The sequence below is a fragment of the Dunckerocampus dactyliophorus genome, chromosome 15 (assembly GCF_027744805.1).
Source record: "Dunckerocampus dactyliophorus isolate RoL2022-P2 chromosome 15, RoL_Ddac_1.1, whole genome shotgun sequence".
Classification (NCBI taxonomy): Eukaryota; Metazoa; Chordata; class Actinopteri; order Syngnathiformes; family Syngnathidae; genus Dunckerocampus; species Dunckerocampus dactyliophorus.
Window position 1 is genome coordinate 48,728 of NC_072833.1, and position 26,004 is coordinate 74,731.

Sequence of the window (26,004 nt, forward strand, 5' to 3'; positions counted from 1 at the left end):
TTAAACTCAAAGGAACAAAAAACAACGGTGCCAACTAGAGTCCAAGGGCACCGCGACAAAAAGGACCCTAAAGAGGAGAAGCGGTATAGAAAATGGATGGATGGATATTATGATATTAACATAACATACCAATGACATAGGCTATTGTTTCAAATTCTTGTAGACACGGTAATAAAATAAAATGTGTTCTAAAGGTGTGTCTGCTGCATTTCAAACGGTACAAGCACTTCCAATGCCTCCTTTTTCCCTTCATTTTAAGCTGCTATGAGTGATTTTCAGTGGGCAAAAACAGGATCAGTCTTGTTATGTTTTCAATTGAAATAAACCGACATAATTCAGTGCAATTATTTTTCTCATGATCTCTTCAGTTTTGCAGGAGCCATTGTTTATGGTTTTGTATTTGTTTATTTCTTGCATACCGGTTGCACGTGTTACCATGTGGGCTGATGTGTCAGGTGCAGAGTATTTAGGGACAGGTGTAGCGGAGCAGATCATCATGCATGGGTGACAGGTTTTTACCACTTGCACACTTAAATTGCAGTATAAAAGTATTTTCCTGGAAAAGACAGGCTGATGGTGCTGTTCACACGCACCATCACGTGCGTCTGCAAGTTTTTTGTTTACTGGAAGTGCTAAAAGCACACAGTGAGGCAACACTTTAGCCTTGGTTGGTTCTGTGTAAATCGACAAAGGCTTATAGGTGGACTTTCTTTACATACATGTCATGCAAATTTTGTGTAAAGGGGGCTTTGTATTCGTTGTGGGTTTCAATTGTGGGGCCCACATTGTTAAAAACCATATGGGTCCCCCGTAGTGCTTGCCCAGTTCCAGACCATGCCCACTTGGTCCAGTTTTATACCCTGTAGGGCCCATGCAGTCAACCCATATGGGCTTCCCACATGGCACCCATGTAACTGAAATCATATGGGTCCCCTATTATGTTGCCCAGTTCCAGACCATGCCCACTCAGTACCCACATAGCCCGCATATAACCCTTATGGGCCCCACATGGACGTGCTGGCTGGCTAATAACACTTTCTCTTTCTGTGGGCCACAGACAGTGATTTCAGTTTTGTCTGAGTCTAGCTGGAGAAAGTTGTTTTGCTTGCACCCACTGATCTGTTTGATGCAGAGACAAAGTACATCTGCAGGACCATGTTGACCTGCTTCACCTGCCATCAGTGACGCAGACGCTACAGGAGTTTGAAGTCCAGGGCCACAAGGCTGGCAAACAGCTTTTACCCACAGGCCATCAGGCTTCTCAACGAAGCACTCACACACGCCGCACGCAACACACGCACACACTCATAGCACTTTTATTTATTTATTTATTTATTTATTTGTATTATTTATTTGGATTAATGTCTCTTCTGTTGTTGTTGCTTAATTTATTAGTATTTATGTTTCTTATGTTCTTATTCTTTCTTGTGTTTTCTATCTTTTTTTGGGGAGAATGAACAGAATAAGAATTTCATTGCATAGTATAACTGCCTGTTTTACTATGCATATGACAATAAAACTCTTGAATCTTGAATCTTGAATAGTTGTGGTAGGACACATTGCAGTTGTGTATTAGTTAGTGTGGTGGGATCTAGTCGGACCCAGGCCAAGTCAGGGGTGAGTGCTCAAGTGGTATTTATTGCTACAATCCCAAAGTGCAAACCACAGCAAATCCTAACAGTGCAAAATATTAACTGTGGAAAAAGAGCAAGAATGTCCAAAAAATATTTACAAGTACATATACAGACCCTTTCCAAAAAATTAGAATGTCATGGAAAAGTTGTTTAATTTCCATAATTCCATTCAAAAAGTTAAACTTTCATAGATTATAGATTCAGGGCCCACAATTTAAACGATTTCAAGTATTTATTTGTTTATTTTTACATAATTTGGGCTTCCAGCTCATTAAACCCACGAAAACAGGAATTCCAAAAATTAGAATACTGTGAAGAAATCAGCCCAAATTTTGCAGGGCATGAATGTTTTAAACTGAGTGTCATCTACTAAACTCAAATCACCTGCACAGGCTTCCCCAGGTGTCATTAAATTGCTTCAGTTTGGTTCAATTTTCTCAGTTGGGTTCAATATGGGGAAGACTGCAGACATGACAACTGGCCAGAAGACCATCATTGATACCCTCCATAGGATGGGTAAGCCACAAATGTTCATAGCTAAGGAGGCTGGTTGTTCACAGAGTGCTGTGTCCAAGCATATCAATGGAAAGTCTAGAGGAAGGGCAAAATGTGGCAGGAGAAGATGCACCAGCAAAAGAGATGACCGTGGGCTTCAGCGGATTATCAAACAGGGAAGATTCAAGAATCTGGCAGAGATCCAAAAAGAGTGGAATGAGGCATTCAGACGCATCCGGGAGATGGGCTACAACTGTCGGGTTCCTCGGGTCAAGCCACTTCTGAACCTGAGCCAACGTAGGAAGCGTCTCCACTGGGCCAAGGAGAAGAAGGACTGGACTGTTGGCCAGTGGTCCAAGGTCCTCTTTTCCGATGAAAGTAAAGTGTGCCTTTCATTTGGGAATCAAGGTCCAAGGGTTTGGAGGAAGACGGGTGAGGAGCAGAACCCAAGCTGCCTGAGGTCCAGTGTGAAATATCCACAGTCCGTCATGATTTGGGGTGCAATGTCCGGTGCAGGTGTTGGTAAAGTCTGCTTTCTTAAATACAAGGTCACCGCAACAGTCTACCAGAATGTTTTAGAGGACTTCATGATTCCTTCTGCTGAGGATCTGTATGGAGATGCAGATTTCAGCTTCCAGCAGGACCTGGCCCCTGCCCATACCGCCAGAAGCACCAAAACCTGGTTTGATGCCCATGCCATCACAGTGCTTGACTGGCCAGCAAACTCACCGGACCTAAACTCCATTGAGAATCTATGGGGTATTCTCAAGAGGAAAATGAGGGGCACCAGACCCAACAACAAAGAAGAGCTGACAGCAAGCATCAAGGAAATCTGGGCTTCCATAACTCCCAGGCAATGCCACAGGCTGATTGCTTCAATGCCACGTGGCATCGAGGCAGTGATTAAGGCAAAGGGATTCCCAACCAAGTAATGAAGATTGTCATGTCGTTTTGAAAGTACCATATTTTGATTGATTTGATGTGATCCTAATTTCTTTCTTTTTTTTTCCTGAAAAAACTGAGAAGTAAATGGTGATTTCTTCACAGTATTCACATTTTTTGAATTCCTGTTTTTGTGGGTTTTATGAGCTGGAAACCCAAATTACGTAAAAATAAACAAATAAACACTTGAAATCGTTTAAATTGTGGGCCCTGAATCTATAATCTATGAAAGTTTAACTTTTTGAATGGAGTTATGGAAATTAAACAACTTTTCCATGACATTCAAATTTTTTGGAAAGGGTCTGTATTTACAGATAAGCCAGAAAAATGATTTAGCAAGTACTGCAATCACTCACGATTAAATAGTCCAAAAAAAAAAGTAATCAGCCACATTACCTGCAGTGTAACTCCAGCTACGTTCCCCTACCTGCCTGAAAATGCTCTCCTTTTAAATCCCATAGGCCCCTCCTATGGGCGTCAATAGTTTCTTTAGTATTTCAAAAAATAACGAAAATAAAGCGCCAAATATACTGCTGACATAATAAATCAAAACAAACAATAATAAAGTCCTTTTGGGGCATTTGAGACGCTTATGAAATGCATCACATCATGTGATTAACATGCTGCACAAAAGTTGCATTTTTAAGCACCCCGGAAGTGTTGATGTGGTTTGGACCGTGGGAACAGAGCAACAGAGGTAAGTGACGTGTGCGTGTGTGTATGTGTGATGACAAAAATACTCCCAAGTGTGCACCCTTGGTGTATTTTATCAACATATTGCATATGTTTGTAGGGTAATGAAAGCGATGGCGACACAGTGGGAAAACGAGGGAGGAAAGTGTGTGTGTAAATGTAGCGCTGGTAGTTAGTGGTGGCTGTGCTCCGTCACAGTTGGCCTAAAGGAAGCATGTACAGATTGAACAATAGGGGTCCCAGGATTGGCCCCTGGGGAACCCCACAGGTCATAGCCATTTGCTCTAAGACACAGTTACCAATTCCAACAAAGTACCATGTGTCCCCCTGATAGGACTTGACCCAGTTTAGAGCAGAACCAGATTTCCACCCAGTTTTCTAATCTCTGCAATAAGATGGAAGAGCGGAGACCGAAAGAAACATATACAGTACATGTAAGTAATTACGCATAATTATTGAGTTTCACAGTAATGTCACTCATGGTTTAGTACATATTAAATCATTTGCTACTCTACGTAAATATTCGCCATCTTTTGAATTGTTGTTTTTTGTGAGTTATAACTAGCCGGCTAACACCGATATCTGACTTCACTGCAATCCACTGCATTTAATAAATTATTAGACAATGATTAGATAGCGACCACATTAGCCTGTTCAGTGTAAGTTGTATTTTAAAACAAATCGCTCGCTAGCGAGAAGAATCTACAATACTGAACTGGCACAGGTCCAAAAGGGTACTGGTACGATTGAGCAGGATAACGTTTGTCTTCCCCTTATTGAGCTTTAAGAAATTATGGGCCAACCAGATCTTGATGTCGCTTAAGCACACAAGAAGGGATGTCAGGGGGGCATGGCCATTTTTTGTGAGTGGTAAGTAAATTTGGCAGTCATCTGCATAAAAGTGATAGAAGATGCCATACTTTCTAAATATTCCACTAAGTGGGATCTGCGTTGACTATATAATATAATATAATAAGTGCTGCTACCAATGCTGCTGTCTTTGCGTACTTCATATTGTCTCTTATGATCTTAGCTGCCTGTATTTTACGAGCAGTACTACTAGTAGTTCACTAGTTATTTGCTTGTCAACTGTTTTCTTTGAAATCTAACAATGTGTATTTGAGTTTTATTAGTATCACCGACTACTAAATTAAACTACTAAATTAAGTAAATTAAGTTTAGTAAAGTTTTTGAATCCTTGAAAGTAACTTTATTTAAATTTACCAAAATGATTCAAAGTAATTTGATGATTAATGTGTATGTGTGATGCTGTAACTAATACTTGTGTCCACTGACCCGCCGAGCTGGTCTTCAGTTCTGATGGACAGCATTCTAATGTTTGTGCTTGGCAGAGGAACAAGTGAGGTAGCACTTAACTTTTTACTGAGGAGTGAAAGGAATGGAAGAAGTTGCCAGCACCAATAGATAGATGGACACTTTATTCATCTCCAAGAGAAATTCACATTTCCAGCAGCTCTGCAAAAATGTCATAATGAACTTAATCACTTAACCATAAAACAACCAAGGCAAGACATGAGAGATGAGAAAAATAAGAAAATTGAATAAGAATAAACACATACAGAACAGATCACATAAAATTTGTAGTGCAATAATACATAATACATAATAATAATAATAATAATTAAATATCCCAAGAAGTTGGTTGGTGCACTCAGAGATGCTTATCTGCAATTATTGTGTTATGTTTTGTTCTGACAGGTAATAGATAACAGTTGTGGGAGAGTGTGTTGAGTTTGAGGGTTTGGGGGGTTGTATTTGAAGTATTTGTGCACTGCATAAAAATACACATGTAACTCGCTGACGCTTATGCTGGGAACACCAAAGTAGGTTGGATTGCAAGGTTTATAGTGTGTGTAAATCACTTAATGTGTGCATCCAATAATGCCTTGCACACTGCCACTTTCATATTATGTGTATTATTAGTCATAGTAGCCATGCCTTAGTTCCGTTTGATTGGCTTCTGGCTATCCTGTTCTCGTGATAACCTTAACCCTTTTCTCCAAACGAGAAAGCTCGTCATGTTTTAATCTCGCAAGATTTCGTGACACAAGCGCTCATGAACTAAAACACACAATACACTACACAACAATGTCAATATTAAAAGCTTGAAAAGCATGAAACTAATAATAACCATAATTTCTACTTGGTTTATAATGAAGTGCACTAGTGGTTAGCATGTTGGCCTCACAGTCAGGAGATCGTGAAGATCTGGGTTCGAATCTGTGTGGAATTTTCATGTTCTCCCCGTGTGTGTGTGGGTTTTCTCCGGGTACTCGGGTTTCCTCCCACACTCCAAAAACATGCATGTTAGCTTCATTGGAGACTCTAAATTGTCCATAGGTATGAATGTGAGTGGTTGTCTACATGTGCCCTGCCATTGGCTGGACACTAGTCCAGGGTGTACCCCGCCTCTCGCCGAAGTAAGGCTGGGATAGGCTCCAGCATACCCGCGACCATAGTGAGGATAAGCGGCATAGAAGAGGGATGGATGCACTCAGGGACCACAACATTAGCTACACTTTCACCATAGAAAAAGGCAACGTATCCAGCCTGTGAACAATGAGTGCAGGAATAAGTGTGCATGCATATCCTGCCAGCTGACCTGATCTTAACTCAGTGTTCACACACACACACCGGTCAGAGATTGGAGAGCAGCTAATGCGATGACAGGTGGCAGTTAATCCCCGGGCCAAACGGCACACCCACACGGGCCGCTCTCACGCACGATTCATGAGCACAGTATTGACGCTACAGGTTGTCACGTTGTTTACACGGATGACACACACATACAAACACAAGCTGCAGAGAAGGAAGGAATGTGAGGCAGAAGACAGTGAGGAATCTCAACAAGGGGTTAACTTCAAGGTAGGAAGTCCAGAATTGACATCTGAATTAGCTACAGCTGACACATAAATGTTAGTAAATATGAATAAAAAGGTCAAATAGTTTTTAATTCTGATGTATTAAACTGAGTGCAAAGATAAGGCTCATATAATCCAGGTTGTAGAATCCCATTTAGGACAATTATGGAATATTTCTATGCAATTTACCATAGCTAATTAATCGAGGGAAAGGCTTCTTGAGACGTCATCTGTACTTCTGTGAAGAAGGTGTCGGACGTTTCGCTCCTCATCCGAAGAGCTTCGTCAGCGAACTAATAAGTGCTGGTAGCTTAGGCCTTTCTAACTGTATTTAAGGCCTAGGCTACCAGCACTTATTAGTTCGCTGACGAAGCTCTTCGGATAATAAGTGCTGGTAGCCTAGGCCTTAAATACAGTTAGAAAGGCCTAAGCTACCAGCACTTATTAGTTCGCTGACGAAGCTCTTCGGATGAGGAGCGAAACGTCCGACACCTTCTTCACAGAAGTACAGATGACGTCTCAAGAAGCCTTTCCCTCGATGGACAACTCCTGTACGACTGAGAGCCTACACAGAGGCATAGCTAACTAATGTTTGATGGTGCTCAGTGACGTGTCCTTATGTCAGGTTGTTGCCATGGCGATGAGGCCCGTGCGACCCGCCTCTGAGAACTACCAATCAGTGTGCTGTTCAGTCAGCCCGTCTGTGTCCTACTCCAGCTTGTCTGGGACGTATGAGCCAGGCGACCAGACGCCCATCTTCTCCATCTCCAAGAGCTCCATGGATGTCATGGCAACGGACAAGTGCTCTTCCTGGACTGGCATGGCCCTGCGCCGCAGCTCAAGCGTCAGCGTTCCCGCTGAGCAGAACTCTCTGGCACACGTGTGGCAGCATGAGAACCCGCAGAACCTGCCCGCCCTCAGTGAGCGCTGGATGGCCAACATGCGGCGCTGGAGCCGGTGCAGCGGCGGTACGCAGAGTGGTGGCAGCACTCCTGACACGGTGATGTGGGGTGGCAGCGGGGCGTCGCGTCCCTGCAGCCTCATGCAAGACATGTCGTGCTGTGCGGCGCCAGACTTGTCAGGGTCCAAAGTAGCCTCTCCTACCACCATGACCTCCTCGCCTTTTATCTCCCCGCTGATGACGCCCACATTACCATCGGTGGATCTTTGCTCTTCATCAACGGCACTCAGCGCACCCCCGCAGGAAGACTACCCAGCTTCTCCTCTGGCGTCATCCCGACACGTTGACGCCACACCGTCAACCTTCACGACATCAGGCTGCTTTTTCCATATGGCAAGCACAGAAGATGACACCTTCCAGGACACCCGCATGCTTTATTTCCAGTATCCCTCTCCAATGGTGTCCTCTGTGGGCTCAGAAGAAGGAGCATCATCAACCCCTGCATCCGTTCATGAGATGTCCCAACCTCGAGAAGAGATTGTGTGGCTGAGTTCAGCAGAAGAGCAAGATCCAGATGTAACAAATTCTGTCTGCCACCTCCAGTTACCATGGCAACCAGAGCAAAGGCCAGGCAGAGGTGGGACGTCAGTAATGGTCTCCTCCATGAGTGACTCGCTGCTACGTGAAGGTTGTAGATGCTACAGAGGTGGTGTCAAAAGAGAGCAAGGAACCATGACTTCTTGGCTAGAGGTGATGGACGTGGCCGTGCAGACCGTCTCCCCTGCAGGCTCCTGGTGGGACCTCCGCAGAAACACATCCCACACAGGCTCCCACTCCCTCCTGGGCTCGCCACCTGGATCCAGGCTGAACCTGAAAACCTCGGTGGGCTCCAACTCCAACCTGGTGTCGCCTTCTTCCAGCATGTTCCCCGCCAGCAACAGCGAGGAGGAGGCAGGGAGGAAGGAAGGAGACAACACCAGGTGGGAGGTCACCTCTGCTTCCTCTCATGACCTGGAGCGCAGAAGGTCCTGTCTGAGGGTCCAGGCGGAGGAGAAGGACGAGCTTGGCGGGAGGAGGAGCAGCATGAAGCAGGTGCAGTGGGACGAGGATGGAATGACGTGGGACATCCACGGAGCGTCTGTGGACCCAGATGTGTTGAGTGCAGCCATACGAAAACATCTGGAGATTCACAACAGCCCCCGTCCTGTCAAACGTCCTTCAACAAAGAAGAAAGCTCCGAATCCTCCTCTTCTTCCCACTGAGGCAACTCCACCTGGGACAGCTGCCGACGGAGGTGTGAAGGAGGATGAGGGAGGAAGGAAGGAGGAGGCAAGCACAGCGGAGGGAGAAGATGAGAGCATCCCAAATTCACCTTCACGTGGGAGTGGACTCATCCGGAAGAGGAGTATGATGAGGTCGCTGAGGCCAGGATGGTGCGGGGGGTCCAGAAAGGAGGACTAAAACAAAATGGCCGCTTCTCTCCTGAAGCTCAAAATAAAAACACACTGACTGCAACCAGATGATGCTTGGTTAACTCAAGATTCAAGATTCTTTGTCAGTTTTCTATACTGCATGTGCAGGACATGCATAGAAGAATTTAATAATAGAAAGGCTAAAATAATAAGAATAATAAACTAAAACAATGAAACTAGGCAGTGCAGAAAGCCAGTCTGTGCAAAGGGCAGTCTTGGGAGGTGTCACGAGCGATGCTGATGACTCTGCAGTTTAGTCGAGGGTTGAAGATGTCAAGGAGGGGGGGACAAAGGGACACCGATGATCTTGCTAACACAGTAGACAGTGCAGCCTCCGTACCGCACTGTGATGCAGCCAGTGATGATGCGCTCTATATTGCCTCCACAGAAAGAATACATGATGGGGGGTGGGAATCCTGCTCTCTTCAGCTTGCAGATTAAGTAGAGGCGTGTTTAGGCCTTCTTGGCTAGCGACATGGTCTTGTTGGACCAGGAGAGGTCCTAAGAAATGTGCATCCCCAAGAACCTGGCGATGTTCACCCTGTCCACAGCAGTGTCGTCGATGATCAGTGGGGGGTGCTGCCAGGGTCTTTTCCTTCAGTCTACAACAATCTCTTTGGTCTTCCCTACATTGAGAAAGAGATTGTTGTCCTTGCACCACTCAGCCAGTTGGCCCATCTCGTTCCCCTAGCTGGCCTCATCATTATTGGAGACGAGGCCCACCACAGTTGTGTCACCCGCAAACCTTATGATGTGGTTGCTGCTGGATTTTGGCCCACAGTAGTGGGTCAGCAGCGTGAAGAGCAGTGGCCTGAGCACACACCCCTGTGGGTCCCCTGTGCTCAGCGTGATGGTTTTGGGAGTGTATGCTGCCATCTCACGCTTTTTGTGGCCTCCCTGTGAGAAAATCCAGCACCCAGTTGCAGAGAGAAGTTTTAAGCCCCAAGTGTCCAAGTTTTTGTATGAGCTGCTGGGGGATGATTGTGTTAAATGCTGAACTGGAGTCAGGAAGAGCATTTGCACATATGAGTCCTTTGAATCCAGGTGAGTGAGGGCTGGGTGGAGAAGAGCAGAGATGGTGTCCTCAGTGGACCTGTTTGACCTATACAGTATATGCAAATTGAAATTAGTCATGGGATGACCATGGACATGAGGACTTGATGTTCTGCATGACCAACCGCTTGAAGCACTTCATAATGATGGGAGTCAGTGCTACAAGCCGGTAGTCGTTGTAGCTTGATAGGTGGGGTATCTTTGGGACTGGTATTTGAAACATGCGGAGACAGTCGATTGGCTCGTCGAGATGTTAAAGATGTCCGTGAGGACATGGAGTTTCTCGACACAGCCCTTCAGAACATGTCCAGGTATGTTGTCCTGTCCAGCTGCCTTACGTGGGTCGATCCTTCAGAGGGTCCTCTTCAAACTGGCTATGGACCGTGTAGGAAAAAATGAATTGACTGAGTGGGTAAATAATTATTACAAGTAGATTTTAGAATAACTGTTTGCATTGATGTTTATTGATTGAATTATTGTTGAGTGCCTCAAAATAAGTACAGTTGAAATATAACTGTTTAATCAATTAATCTAATAACTTAGTGATTGATTACAAGTAGTTTATACAAATAATGCTTTATTAAATAATTAGCTGAGTAGATTAAGTGTTTCAAAGGTTAAACAGAAAAGTGGCGGAGCAAAACAGCTTGCTCCAGCCAGGGTCAACAGCCAGAATGTAACATTGGCCTGAGCCGTGAAGTAGGCGAACAACAAGAATGTCAACAACTATAGTAAGTGTTATTGGGACGGCTGGTGTCATAAGCTTCCTCAAGGAATCCAGGAGAAAGTTATCTTTGGAGAGACTGGCGCCCATGGTCCGAGCAAAAGTGTAAAACTGACAGATGGGACAATCAAGGGAAACTCTCTTTCATTTGGCCAGAAGATGGGTACAAGTGAATGAAACGGGGTCCAGGGCTCTGAAGCTGCGAAAGATATTGACATGTCTGATTTGACTTGATTTCAATACAATTCTTAAAACTTCATCTGGAGTGTGAATCTTATTTCCTTCTCATAATTGGAGATTAATGAACACGTAAGGGGGAGGTGAAATTAAAATTTTTCAAAGTGGTCCTTTCACCTTTAAGAGATTGTGGAGAATTTCATCTCCAACAACCAACACACAACTTGCTTATATGACAACATCTGTGTGGCATTATCTTCAAATATGTAAAAGGGAGCCCCAATTATGTTGAAATTGTATTTTATGGCTGTTGATTTATAACAACTTACACAAAATTCTCACATATGTAATAATCAAATATTTCATATATGTTGCATTTTTAATGTGGTCTTTTTGAGGGGCATTATTTCCGGGCTTGAGGCACATAAAATGAAATGGCGAGCCGAATGTGAAAAATGTTTGGATATCCTCAGTTTAGGCCTATGGTGTAAAAACCAAAAAACAGTTTCTAACTTATTAGCTGTCAACAGTTACATTAACCTTGTTGAACCACACTGGGGAGCAGTGATGAGCGTGCACATTCTGTCTCATCCACAGAGTCGCTGGTGACTTCCACTGCGATCATTGTGTGGCTTATTTTCACAGCAACAACGTGGACTTCTTTGCCTATTTTTATGTCTTAAAGATCCATCCCCCACTAATGTTTGAGTACTTCTATTTACATTTATAATAGGAAGGATCTGAGTGCCGGTCATTCAGGTACTCTTGCAAAGAGGTCATTTTGAGGTCATGGTACAACATCACATGACATGATGCTTGTGTACCCTGACGTGTGTGTGAAAGGGAAAGTCATCGCTGCAGGAGAACAATCTAGCGCCTCGTTGTCACATTACTCATTGTGCGTGTGTAGCACATGTGTACCTGTGCATGTACATCTGCTAGCCTGCTGCTATAAATATGTCACAGTGTGCACAGGCTGGGTGATTGTGCATAAGACCATGATGGACGCACTGCTTCATGTTGTGTGTTTGCTGTTGCTGCTGCTGCCTCTGCTGAGTCAGGCGGCATACACGCTGACGTCCAGCAGGCAACCTCAGCACAAGGTGCTGCACCTGGGTGAGAACACACACACATAATACTTACAGAAAACACAGTTCTGGTCTGAAATGTGTCTCTTTATTCCTAGACTGGCCCAAAGACTGCGGGACAGCCTACTTCAAGCCCAACATGGCTGAGAGGATCGTGTCAGGCAACGAGGCCAGACCGCACTCATGGCCCTGGCAGGTCTCGCTACAGGTATACATATTATAATATAATAGCATAAATACAACTAATTTCTGCCTTTATATTGATAATTAGGCTCACTTTGGACAGAAACTGTCAAAACAGCATAAAATTAACATTTTAGTACAGCTTTACATCGAGGATATCCTTATATAAGGGGTGATAAATGGTTTAAACTGGTTGATGGCGATTACCGTCACCAGCAGACGCTATACTCAAAACATAACTTAAATGTAATAAAATAAAAACATTTTTCTCCAAATATTATATCTATTCTGATAAAATTCCACCTTTCTTTCTCATATGAACAGTCATTGTCAAAATATGAGATAAATAAATAAATGTGATGAAGAATAAATTGTATATTATGTGTATACACACACACACATATGTATATATCTACATGTATATGGATAATACAGTAATTCATTCAATTGTTTTGTTAATGATGTTGAATACATTACATTACTGTATAATACATATATATCTATATCTATATATCTATATCTATATATATATATATATATATATACAGTATATATTTAAATATATTAGGAATGTAACACTTTGTTTTAATAACGATTCCATTTGTATCACGATTTGTGGTTTCCGATACAATTCATCGACAATATTGGTTCATTTAGAACAGGGGTCGGGAACCTTTTTGGCTAAGAGAGCCATGAAAGCCGCATATTTTAAAATGTATTTCCGTGAGAGCCACATCATATTTTGCAACACTGAATACAACTAAATGTGTGCATTTTTAAGCAATTTTAGAATACAAAACGTCCTTGAATTGATTCTCTTTAATAACACAGTTCGACTGAAGCTAACCAATATTAAGTAAAATATTTCTTACCATGAATGCAACTTCTGGTGCTGCATGTTTTTACATCGTACTCCGTATCGGTCTTTCTTTTTGCCATCTTCTTCATCAAAAGGGTTTGCTGTGCAGAATTAGCTAGCTGACTGTTTAAAGGAGGTAAGTTTACTTCTTGACCTCTCAATGACCCGGGTAGGCTCGCACATTATCCAATAATAATCAAGTTTTGGTGTTGGACCTGGAAAATATGGGAAGGACGGCTGGCATTGGCTCTCGCCACCCGCATGGCGCTAGAAAATAGATGGATGGACTAAAGTGCATGAGAAAGTTTTATATTTTGAACGTTATTTTTAATGCCGTGATTTCTATAATGTTTTACTTTAAACCGTCAGCAAAAAAAAAAAAAAAAAAGAAATTTGATGGTGTTAAGAAATGTCTGAGAGCCAGATGCAATCATCAAAAGAGCCACATCTGGCTCCCGAGCCATAGGTTCCCCACCACTGATTTAGAATGACACGATCCAAAACGATTCTGTAACTTTAAATCGGTTCAGTAACTTTTTAGCCATAAATTCACCCAGTGTGACTGTGAAATAAATAAAGATAATAATTCAAGTAAGTTACACCAGGGGACATGAGCAATGAAAATTAAATTGAATGAAGGATATTGAAGTGGGAGCACAGATTTATAGTCTTGATAGCTTTCTTGTTATTAGCAGAGGATATTGATTTGAAGTACAGCTTCAGTTCTTTCATGAAAACAGCAAGTTCAGACTAACAGAGTACTGTACACTTGGTGACGCCTTTCAGTTTTATTCATTTACAGTAATCTTATTTATTACCTCATTTTATATTGGAATGTTACTCTACTATGTTTATGGTAACATTTTCTTATATTTTCCCACCATATTTGGTGGGCTTTGAATATTTGAAGGGCCAAAGGTGTGAGTTTGGGAAGATCTTGGAACGGATTAGGCTATTTACATGTATTTTACGCTTCGTACAACATAAAAACCCTATAACATAAACGTTCTCGGAATGGATTATTTACGTTGTAGGGGCGTCTACTGTATATTGTTTTGACCTGCACACGCCGCGCTGGATGATGACGTCACTAACAGTCACTACTACTGGACGATAAACTCCTCCAAGAGGTGCACAAAACGTCCTAACTTTGCATAGTTTGAAGTAAGGCCAGATGAGTTAAATATGAATACTGAATGAAGTGAATGCACTGACCAAAAAAAGAAGACGCGAATCAACTGTGTTTCACATGTCAACTCCCATGACCAACACATACCCGGATGGCCATGACGTCAGACTGAATGTCTTTATCGAATCTTTATCATTAAAATGCTAAAAAAAATCGGAAAAACACATCCATATAAAGCCTGTCGTGCTGAAATACAATGCTTTATTTCCTAGTATCGATTCAATCGATTGATTACCTTTAAAACGATGTTAGATTGATATATGACGTCCAGAATGAAAAACTTGCTAAACACAGTTGAATGTAATGAAACATAGGAATATAAAGCGATGCATGGATGTAGTGAATTAATCGTTACACCCCTAATATATATACACATATATATGCATACAAACACAAATATGTGTAATACAGTCATTAATTTTGTATTTTAAAAAAATTGCATTCTCCATCATGTCATTTTTTAAATAATTTATTCTCAGTCACATTTATTGTTTTTGTCTCATTTTATAACTTTATCTTTGTAAAATTACAACTTTATTCCAGACAAAATCTTGTAATTCTTACAACTGTTTTTTAAATATTAAAAAAATAGTTTTGACTTTTAGGGGCCAGCCACACGCAAACAGAGTTTTGGGTGCCCTGAAACTGTATTTTTTTTTTTTAAATGGCTTCCAGAGTGGGAAAATCTGAAAATGCCAGCTTGTTGTTTCTGTGTAGACAAGCGAACGGCTGCAGAGTCAAGCTAATTAAATAAAAACAACACAGCAACAGCAAAAATGGTTTCAGTCTCAGGATTTATCTTCACTTTATTAGGTTCGCAGAATTGGTAAGAGTTGGTAAATGTGCTTGTATAACTCCTTCTGTGAAGTTTACACTTACACTTTGAAGTTTTTGGCTCTGTCAGGTTCGGCCCAGAGGGAGCAAACACCACATTCACGTGTGTGGAGGAACTCTGATCCACAAGAACTGGATCCTCACTGCTGCTCACTGCTTCCAAAAGTAAGAAAAAGAAACACAAATAGGAACTTCCTTTGTTATTAGTGAAGCTTTTTCTCCCCTTTCCAGAGGAAAGGCCGAGGACGCCAGCTCGTGGAGGATTGTCCTGGGGAAGCATCGTCTGAAGCTCTCCGAGACGGCTGAGAGGGTTTTTCCGGTGAAGAGGATCTACCGCCACGAGAATTTCCGCTACCCGGCCCACAGTCAGCTGGACTACGACATCGCCCTGGTGAAGGCCGGCGCCGACATTCTCCCGTCCAACTTCGTCCGCTACGCCTGCCTGCCGCGCAAGCAGACCAGCCTCAAGCCGGGGCACTATTGCTGGGTGACGGGTTGGGGCGACACCCGGGGTGAGAACTACATTAGTTTAATTGTCAGATGTTGAGAATTCATACAATTCAGTTTCAAATGTCCCAGGAGGGAAGGAGAACGTGTCTCTAGCGGAGGCCCTCAATCAAGCACGACTTCCCATCATTGACTTCAAAACCTGCCGGCAGAAGAAGTTCTGGGGTGACCGCGTCCGAGACTCTATGATCTGCGCTGGCTTCAGAGACACGGAGGATCCTCCTGCAGCATGTCAGGTAGGTTGGCCATATTGTGACCTCGCTGTGGAGGGAAGTGAGGAAGAACTGTCCATCCAACCTTCTTTCCTATCCAGGGCGACTCTGGTGGTCCTCTGCTGTGCCAGCTGGGCCGGGACCGCTGGGAGGTGCATGGCGTGGTGAGCTTCGGCCCCATCGGGTGCACGGTGGAGAACAAGCCCAGCGTCTTCACCAGAACCTCTGCATATATCCACTGGATCGAGGGGACCCGCATCCGGGACTTCTTCCTGCACTGAGCTGCCTCTAGTTTTAACAATAAAGTGTATTTTTCAAAATAGATTACTATTTTGTAGAAGTTACTTTCCACAATTTATTATGTCGAATTTTGGAGACTCACACAGCTTCTAATAATGACCCTTAACCACTCATTATTCATAAATACAACAGTAGCACTGACTGTAAGGTGAAGTTCATCATTACAAAAGGTCCACTTGCAGCTTGCCTGGACATGTTTGAGCTCAGAACTGCTGCCAATCATGTGGGGAACCATGCAGGACGAGCAACCCATCCTGGAAAGTGGTACTAGACTGCATCTGACCAGCGTCTAGGTTGTCTTAGCTGGGGTTAGAGATATGATATTTTGGATTTAATGTCAGAGGAGGAGGTGAAAGAGGGCACGGGGTTTCAGTATATCCTGGAGGATGACGACGACGCTCCGGTCAGGTGGTCCCAGTTATTGTAGATGGCATAGGCACCGGACAAGGCCAAACCGGCCAGACCCCCACGGGCGACTCCCTTTAGACCGCCTACAAACAAAGAATGAATTTTTGATATATCTCTTGCGTTGGATCTCATGCTGAGGAGAACGACACCTACTTGCTGATTTGAAGAGCATCCCCGTTAGCGTGCCAGCAGCAACTGTGTTGATGTCGTCCTCTGCTCCTCGGGCTTTCTCGATCACCACACCAAAAGCACTGTACAACAAGGCTGGGAAACAGCAGAGATATACAAAAGACTCATTAAACAGATGCACCAAAAATGTATACAAATGTTGCCATCCTATCATCTTGCCTACCGACTGATCCCAAAGTGTTGGCCCATGAAGCACCTTGCCTGGTCACCATGTTGATAATCCTGGCAAGATAACATCAACAGAGATATCATCACCTGATGGATACATTTCTCCTGTAGGGAACAATACTCACTGTACATTACGTGGTTTGGACCATCCCATGTCTCTGGTCTCCTTCAGGCCCATCCTGAGACCGTTTAAAGCGCCAAATGTAGCACCTGTAATAAAAACAAGCAAATGATTATTTGAAAATATGTGAGTAAAAGGCCATAAATAAGAGACTTGATGCTTCTCATTGTTTTAAAACTATGTTTATAATAATGTCTGAGTGTGCATACTAATATGCCTGGGCCCATGAAATGCTTGTCAATCTGACACAAAACATTTTTACAGCGTCCTACCTGTAATGCAGGAGCCTCCAATGGTAAAGAAAGCCAGCTCAAACCTTCCTCTCGTTTTATTAGCGCCTGTAGGTAGAATGAACTCATCTGTGTCCTGAAAATATAACATTATGCAATTCACAGCCACATATTCATCAAATAGCTGTCTATAATTTGTGTACTTTACCTGAACTAGGTAACGAGGATCCACATTGAGGTAAGGGGAGAGGGGACTCATTCCAGTCACTAGAAAGACAGCACAAGTATTTACCGTCCAAGCACGTTAGCTAGTATCCAAGCTAGCTGTAGCTGTTAAACAATGACGCTTACAAGGAACACCGGCGAGCTCCGTGTTGGAATATTCTGGTGCTCCACCTCCGAAGAGACCACCGAGACTCCCTTTAAGCCCTCCGGAGCCTTGTGAGTTGCTGTCCATCTCCGAAGAGCTCGGTCGTCCCTGCTAAGGCGCCTAGATATGATGCAACGCTTAGGATTTGAGCCGAGACACTCACTCACAGAGCAGATAGGTTGAACAAAACCTTGTAGTGTTGACCTGGATTGTCTGTTTTTATCAAAAAGTATATTTTCTGAAGAAAATTCGCATTCACTCAATTCACTCGCTAGTTTACAGAACCAGTTGTTTTGTTTAGCGCCTGACCTCCAGCAAGCACGCTCTGCCGTAAAGCAATGCTATCGTCGTTACGTCAACAACATCGGTCTGTCATGACGCGGAGAGAGATGAAAAACAACCACGGTGTTGTTAGGATGTTGTTAGGATTTCACTACCATACCTTCTTCAACATGGCCCAATGGCGTTTTTCCACAACGTTCAAAGCAACTGTTGTGATTTTACATGTTTACTATTTTACGCCAGTCCGGGACGAACTACAGCAGTTAAAGTGCAATAAGAGGAGATCAGTCGCCACCAAGGCCACTAGACTGTGACAGGAAACTGAAATCCACTTCCGTAGTCCGCTCTGTGCGGGTTTGGCCGCCATGATGGTGGGCAGAACCCAGAAACATGTGTAATCATATCTATCCATACAGTTTCAATATCGCTTCTCCTCTTTAGGGTCGCGGGGGTATGCTGGAGCCTATACCAGCTGACTTCGGGCGACAGGTGGGGTACACCCTGGACTGGTCGCCAGCCAATCGCAGGGCACATATAGACAAACAACCATTCACACTCACATTCATACCTATGGACAATTTAGAGTCGCCAATTAACCTAACCTGCATGTTTGTGGATGTGGGAGGAAACCGGAGTAAACTGCCATGTTCTGTGTGCTGCTCTGCTGCCCTCTGCCGTTCATGTTTTGCAGCACATCCCTGAACCTGCCCAGGACTTAATTGGTCACACCTGCAGCGCATTACAGCCAGCCTTCTTAAGCAGCTGCCTGACAATTCACCAGTGCCAGATTGTACTTCCTGATCACTTGCGCCTTGTTCCCGCTCAGTCCGGCTCCTTGTTCCTTACCCTGCTTTCTGGCTCAACCCTTTGCTACATTACCTGCTCTTTTGCATTTTTGTATTTCCTGATAGGTTTGCCTTCAGCGTCTTTTGTTGTTACTTTAGAGCAGGGGTCACCATCACCAACGTTTTTCCTTGTGAGAGCTACTTTTAGAAAATGAAAATGGCCACGAGCTACTCATTTTTGTAACATTTATTTTCAGAGCTTATTTTAAACCCAAACGAAGCGAATATGCTTGTTTTACCAGAACATTAACAAAATGCTGGTGTCCACAACTCACATTTTGTATTTCAGAATGCATTTCTTTCTACTGTTTTCATTATTAACTGAAAACCTGAATGAAAAGCAGGCTTGCGGGCACCTCATGTGGTCGTGGGGGGCTACCTGGTGCCCGCGGGCACCACGTCGGTGACCCCTGCTTTAGTGTTTTTTCCTGACAGCCTTTTGCTGTCAAGTGCTTTTCTTTAGTATTACCATAGTGGATTTTCCTTTGTTGTACTTTGCTCTTTTTGTTTATTAAATCTTTTTAAATCTTTTTATCTTAGGAACTGCTCCTTGTCTTGCATTGGGATCCTAACCTCCTGCCGTGTCACACGGCGCTCGTGACATAAACAGCCCTGTAAGCATATCCTTGAAACATATTCATTGCACTAACATCATTTTTCAAGTTCCCCAAAAACAATGTAGTGTGATAAAAAGGTTGTACAGTAGATTTATAACACTGGTTGTTGTAAATAAACAGGACATTGGAGACTCACTAAGTGTATATTGTGTGGGACTCCCACACAATGTAGCTTAAAGCTAATTTGTTTCTCTGGGTTATTAGTTGAATTCATGATAAGTCAGTGATGATGATGATTAGGTTATACTCTATCACATACTGTATATTAACTGACATATGACTGCCATGACTGAAACAAATTTTGCATTGTGTAAATACTTCTAGTTAATTATCCACATAAGTATTACTGGAGCCAGGAAACTGCTTGTTTCAGCTACATTTCTCCCTCTGATTGACTATGGAGATGTGCTGTATTTGGGGGCTCCTGTCAAGCGTCTCCAATCTTTAAACAGTGTCTATCACAGTGCCTTGAGGTTTGTCACTGGTGATGGTCGCCTTACACATCATTGTGACTTATATGTAAAATCAGGACTGCCCTCTTTAAGTGTGCATAGGTATACACACCGGCTGATCCTGATTTATAAGGCTCTGCTTGGCTTAGTCCCAACATACTTAAGTACTTTACTCCAGAGAACTGAAAGTCAGTATGCCTTGCGATCATGTGACATCCTCCATCTCTCTGTTCCCCGTGTGAGAACTGAACTGGGGAAGAAAGCATTCTGTTTTGCAGCCCCCACAGCGTGGAATTTTTTACAGGCTGAACTAAAGCTCTCGGAACTCATCCCTTTTGGAGCCTTTCGGTCCTTGCTGTTGGACAAAGAGCGTGAGACCACAGAACAGTGCCTTTGTTTTAAATAGCTTTTTATGTATTTTATCACTAATCACCTGCACTTTACAAAGTATGTGTGTTCATATACATTGTATGTAATCTTTTAGATCTGTATATTTTATCACTTGTGACGTGTGCTGCTGACCTCTTGGCCAGGTCACCCTTGTAAAAGAGATCGTGATCTCAGTGGGTTTTTTATCTGGTTAAATAAAGGTTAAAAAAAAACAAAAAAAACAAACTAGTTTGTATGTTGATTGTTAAGCGTTGGGAACACTGTAAGAAGGGAAAAAGTCAAATAAAGAAGGAAAAAGGTTTCTTTCATACTGCGTTTTTGAATTGACATCTACCTTTAGGTCATATTTCTGCAGTATAATGGATTTTTACACACACACACACACACACACACACACACACACACACATATATATATATATATATATATACATGTACATACATGTTTGTCTAGCTCTACTAGGGGTAGAAAGTGTTAAACCAGTATCAGTTGTTGCAGCCTCAGATTCCAGCAGTACTCTTGTAAACAAATTCAGAGTCCAGACAAGATGTAATCTTTGAGATCCTCCAGACTATTAGTCGGCTGAAGAGAGCAGGGTTAACAATGACTCTGGTGTGTGTGCCAGCACATACAGGAGTGGAGGGGAATGAGTTGGCAGATACATATGCCAAGACAGCAAAAAGGAGAGTTCAAGTAGGGCTAAACATTAAGTACAATAAAGCTGAAATTAAGTCAATTGTGACAGAAAGGCTTTTAAATAAGTGGCAGGAAGAATGGGACAGAGAATAAAAAGGTAGGCATTTGTATAAAATTCATAAAAGAGTGGATCAAGTAAGCAGGACCAGCAGAAATAGGAGAAAAAAAGACATCATAACCAGAATGAGAGTTGGACACACAGGACTTAACAGTACTCTAACAATGATATGGAAGCATACAACAAGCTTTTGTCATTATTGTGAAAGTTTTAGTCATGTCTTAATTCAATGCAGGCAATGCAGGAAAATGGAACTCTAAGGAAAATGGGACTCATATATATTATAGAGTAGGTCAGATACTGATTGTTGGAGATGAAATTCTCAGCAACCTAATAGAGGTCTGAAGGACCACTCTGTTAAATACATTTCACCCCCCCTTACGTGTTTGTTAATCTCCAATTGTGAGAAGGCTCACACTCCAACGTTTACAGAGTGTATTGAGAATATGTCAGACAGAATAGTTTCAGATTCTTCGGATATCCGGGCTAACTGACTCTCCAAATGTCCTCCTGCGGCTTCCTGACCAGAAGAAGAGAGAGTCTCCCAGCTTTTTATAGGTGTTTTCCCACACGGCTGACGTGTAATCTGGCGCCAAGATATCTCGCATTCTTCGGTGATGTGTGTGTGATGACAACAGCTGAGAATTGCATTTTAGCTGACGTGGTACAACTCTCATCAGTACAGCACATTTTCCTGCACAAAATAGCACATGTACTCCTAGCATAGTACAGCCTATCTTTGGCCCAGTTGCTTAATTCTGTAACCATATCAGGCTGCTGATTATGTGAACGTATTTTATCTTTTGTGCTCCTATGATCTACTTGTAATAAATGTTCATCCATACAGTTAACAAATTAATAAAACAGTATTTCTATAATCTACTTGTAATAAATATGTCTCAGCTAACAAGTTTTAAAAAACTCTTATCCTACATGATGCACACTCCTATTCAGAAGGTGCACACCTAAAAGCTGCTTGCCAACCGCCAACAAACAATAAAAGAAGAGGAACTACTGCAGTTAACCCACAGGCCCAAATACAGAGTAAAACATAGTTATCAGACTAATAATGTAAATCATGTGTCTTATTAAAATCATTTTACATATTAAAAGTGACTGGAGTAATTCCTTTAAACAAAAGTGAATAAGTAATGCATAACATTAAAATAATGAAAAACTAACATAATTGCTTTTAAAAATAACTTTAAATTATATCACATATCTCTCAAACTGATAAAGACCAAAAATGCCCAAATTATATACTCACCTAGTAACTTTATATTGTGACAAAGCCTAAACTTTGCTTTTTATTGTTTACCCCATAGTTTGTTGTTGTTGTTTTCTTATTATTTTCCTTTTATCTCTGTCATACAGTTGCTCCTTGGAAAGAAATTAAGGTCAAAGGAAATCATTTATCCTGGATCAGCGCTGATTTGATTACCCTCTTTAAACAACGGGATGAAGCCTGGAAGTATTATAGAGTGAGTAAGGATGCTGCTGACTGGGAAAAAAATCTAGATCACTTAGGAATTTATGCAAAACTAAAACACCTAATGCTAAATAAGACTTTTATTCAAAAAACAAAAATGACTATTTGAAAGTATCCACAAACCCAAACAGTTCTGGAAAAACATGAATAATATCCTCAACAAATCAAACAAAAGCACCAGCAACCAGATTTGCTTTTGTAATAACATTATTCAGCACCCATCTTCTATTTCAAATATTTTTAACTGGCACTTTACACCTGCTGGCAGTTCCTATGTGTTCGACTCATTCTTGGCATATGCTTCTTCTAGTAGCTTCCTTTTACTACTACTACCTGCTGAAGTTCAGTGTACAATTCATGAACTAAAGCAAATATTTTAATGTATCCACTTTGCGATCTGTTCAATCTGTCCCTTTCAACCTGTGTCCATCCTTCTGCTTGGAAAGGTGCTATTGTCACTCTACTTCATAAGCGAGGAGACCCACAGGATACTAATAACTACCGCCCAATTGCCATTATTAATTCTATTGCAAAAAATTATGAAAAATAAATTTTCAATCAACGATGACAATATATCACTGATTACAATATTTAATTCCATGCCAATCTGGTTTCAGACCTAACTTTTCAACAACCACAACTCTGCTAAATTCACTAATGATGTGTATCCTCCCTTTGAAAACAGTAAACTCACTAGCACAATATTTCTTGACCTAACTAAGGCATTTGATATTGTTGACCATTACTTATTACTTGATAAACTTTACTTTATTGGTATCTCTCAAAATAACTTATTTTGGTTTAACTCATATCTTCATAATAGATGACAGTGTGTACGTTTTAATGGACATAACTTCGATTATGCAATTCTTATGAAGGGAGTACCACAGGGCTTATCCTTAAGACCACTTCTTTTTTTTACTTTCATTAACGATCTTCCAAAAATATGCTCTAATTGTCATGTACATCTGTATGCTGACGACGTCGTAATTTATTCATCTAGTGTCAATAAGTCTATCGTTGAAAATACTTTGCAACATGAGTTCGCCTCAGTTCAGAGGTGGCTCTCATCAAACAAATTAATTCTGAACAAAAACATAATCATGTTATATGTTGTTTGGCACTAGCCCAGGTCTTGGTGATGCCTTAGATCTGACCATTTCTTTTACTGATGGTTCACCCCTTGCACAAGTAACCTCATTTAAATATCTGGGCCTCTGGATTGATCCTTTGCTTTCCTTTGAGTATCATATTGAATACATCACAAACAAAGTTGTTACGTAGCCACGCTCTATTGTTTCATAAATTGTTTTATGACTTCCTATGCTGGACTATGCTGACATTGTTTATCAGAACCCCTTTGAAACATATCTCCAATCCCTAAACGTCATTTACAACAGTCAGCAGATTTAAGGTGCCCACATCGAACTCATCACTGCACCATGTATGACCTCTCAATAAAAGAAGACATTACCACTGGCTCCAATTTATTTTCAAAATCATTCACTTTAACTGTCCCTGTTATTTAAAACAATATTTAATCTCATTTACATCACCACACACTCAGCAACCTTTTTTGTTTGTCCCTGAAACTAATAAAGAATTAGATAGATGTGCTTTTAAATTTAAAGCTCCATTAGATTGGAAGTCCTTACCTAACAATATACGTATAATCAATTCATTTTGTATTTTCAAGAATTCCATATTTGTTTTCTTAAAACATCATGTAACTGCTTTTAATGGCTGTGATGTTGTGTTCTATTTTGGTTTGGCTAATTGTTGCTATTGGTTATTGTACAGCACATTAGGGATTCTGTTGTTCTGTGGACGGTGTAGTAACGGTGTGACATATTATTCATCCTTTGAGTGAGGACTGTGGGTTTGTGGGGGTGATGTTGAGTTGGGGTGGTAGCTAGGAGCCTGTATGCTGTTTGTGATTGTGTCGTTGTATTGTATATTTCAAGTTTTATGTTGGACCCCCTTGAAAACGAGGTGATTCATCTCAAGGGGCTATCCATCAATAAATGTGAATCTGACGTGAGTCTATGACTATGATTGCACTATATTGTGTTGCCATTTTGATTATCATAAAGTTCTGGTTTATAAAAAAAAAAACATTTTATTTCCGTGTAGTAGCCTTCCGCCACTAGAGGGTACAATCATTCAACTAATTTGTGTGATTACTCATTTGGTTTTGTGAATTTACCACAAAACAAACCTTTGCCTTGGTTTATTGTTGATTTAATTGCAGTTTTCCATGAGTACAAACATAATTTCTTACTACTGTAAACCAACATCGCATAAACTTGATTCATTTTTTCCCCCGTTGTTGTTTTTTTCTGTTTTTATGACTAGTCAGAAACAAACACTAGAAAGCAAACTGTTTTTTATACTCCCAAAAGGTGTAAACTTCAAGTATTGACCTTTCCTGATGACCTGTAGATTAGTGCAAGACTGTGCTTCATAGTTTATACATAAGGGGGCAGCAGAGAGTCAACATAAAAGACAAGTAGAAGAAGGGGCCAAATGTGTTTGGTCTTGACATGACAGTTGAACTTGTAGCATATACTTGTAGTTGAGTTTGATGCTCACAGTAACATTTTTCTGATATTGATGGAGAAAAGGTGCCTTGTGGCGTGTAGTGTGTAGTGTGTAGTGTGTACTGTGCACTTTCCCTTGATGCAGAAAGCATGGGCCACACGCATGCATGTTTTAAAATGCACCACCAGGCCGGCCATCTGCTGCCGCCACTGAAGGTATTTAGTGTGCTGAATTTCCCGAATAACAGAGCATTTAGCTAGATTCTGCCATTGTGTGTGTGTGTGTGTGTATGTGTGTGTGTGTGTGTGTGTGTGTGTGTGTGTGTGTGTGTGTGTGTGTGTGTGCGTGCGTGCGTGTGTGTATTCACAAGGGGCCAAGTGGAGCGATGAAGTTTGCCATTGTTGCCCAGTGTGGGTGTTTTCAGACTCTCTGGCATCATCTGTGAGTTAGTGTTCTCTGTGTTGCTGCCCAGTATGCCCACTGTCTTCCCACAATGCCCCATTCACTCTCTTGCTCCTGCTCTCTCTCTCTTTCTGCTCCCAGAATGCACCTATTTTGCACCCGTGGGGGCTAATCATCATCAAATTTTTGGTTGTGGGGTAAAATAGCTGTGCGTGATGTCATCTTTTATTTTCAAAACCTGTTTTCATCCCGTCTCTCTCTCCGTCTTTCTTCCCTTTCTGGCTCTCTGAGCTCCCAAACACAAAAGACAAGAGAGGCCACGACAGGCCCCCAGTGTATGGTGGTTGCCACGGAGATGAGGAGACAGTGTCGGGTCTTTAAACCGCTTCAGAGGGGTGTGTGTGGAGAGTTTTTTTCGGGTGGGGGGATTGGCCTTATTTACATGGGAAGAGGGTGACGGTAAGGTTTGAAATACAACTTTTGGAAGCGAGTACCCCCCAGTTTTCACTGGGCTGCTTAAAATCATTCTGCTCACTCACTCGTCAAATATTTACCAAACGGAGGAAATGTAGAGCTGTTCATTATGTGGGGAATGCCGTGC

The 26,004-nt window shown here is 42.0% G+C and overlaps 3 protein-coding genes across 4 annotated transcripts; 2 read left to right on the forward strand and 1 right to left on the reverse strand.

Moving 5' to 3' along the window:
• Positions 1–6,500: 6,500 nt before the first annotated feature.
• On the forward strand, positions 6,501–10,162 carry LOC129168400 (uncharacterized). The gene is made up of 2 exons (XM_054753630.1): positions 6,501–6,650; positions 7,272–10,162. The coding sequence occupies exons 1-2, from the start codon at positions 6,516–6,518 to the stop codon at positions 9,006–9,008; spliced, it is 1,872 nt and encodes a 623-aa protein (XP_054609605.1). The 5' UTR covers positions 6,501–6,515; the 3' UTR covers positions 9,009–10,162.
• Positions 10,163–10,307: 145 nt separating this feature from the next.
• On the forward strand, positions 10,308–16,180 carry zgc:112285 (uncharacterized protein LOC561476 homolog). Of its 2 annotated transcripts, none has more exons than XM_054753631.1 (7): positions 10,308–10,383; positions 11,940–12,089; positions 12,160–12,269; positions 15,197–15,291; positions 15,358–15,638; positions 15,691–15,869; positions 15,947–16,180. In XM_054753631.1, the coding sequence occupies exons 1-7, from the start codon at positions 10,323–10,325 to the stop codon at positions 16,124–16,126; spliced, it is 1,056 nt and encodes a 351-aa protein (XP_054609606.1). In that variant the 5' UTR covers positions 10,308–10,322; the 3' UTR covers positions 16,127–16,180. The 2 variants fall into 2 exon arrangements, with proteins under 2 accessions (XP_054609606.1, XP_054609607.1); XM_054753632.1 differs by having other exon boundaries at positions 15,706–15,869; positions 15,947–16,179.
• Positions 16,181–16,186: 6 nt separating this feature from the next.
• timm23a (translocase of inner mitochondrial membrane 23 homolog a (yeast)) lies at positions 16,187–18,227 on the reverse strand. Its single transcript, XM_054753634.1, has 8 exons — positions 18,074–18,227; positions 17,613–17,751; positions 17,470–17,528; positions 17,304–17,397; positions 17,036–17,120; positions 16,906–16,964; positions 16,707–16,817; positions 16,187–16,636 (listed from the first exon to the last, which is right to left on the reverse strand). The coding sequence occupies exons 2-8, from the start codon at positions 17,716–17,718 to the stop codon at positions 16,515–16,517; spliced, it is 636 nt and encodes a 211-aa protein (XP_054609609.1). The 5' UTR covers positions 17,719–17,751; positions 18,074–18,227; the 3' UTR covers positions 16,187–16,514.
• Positions 18,228–26,004: the final 7,777 nt, after the last annotated feature.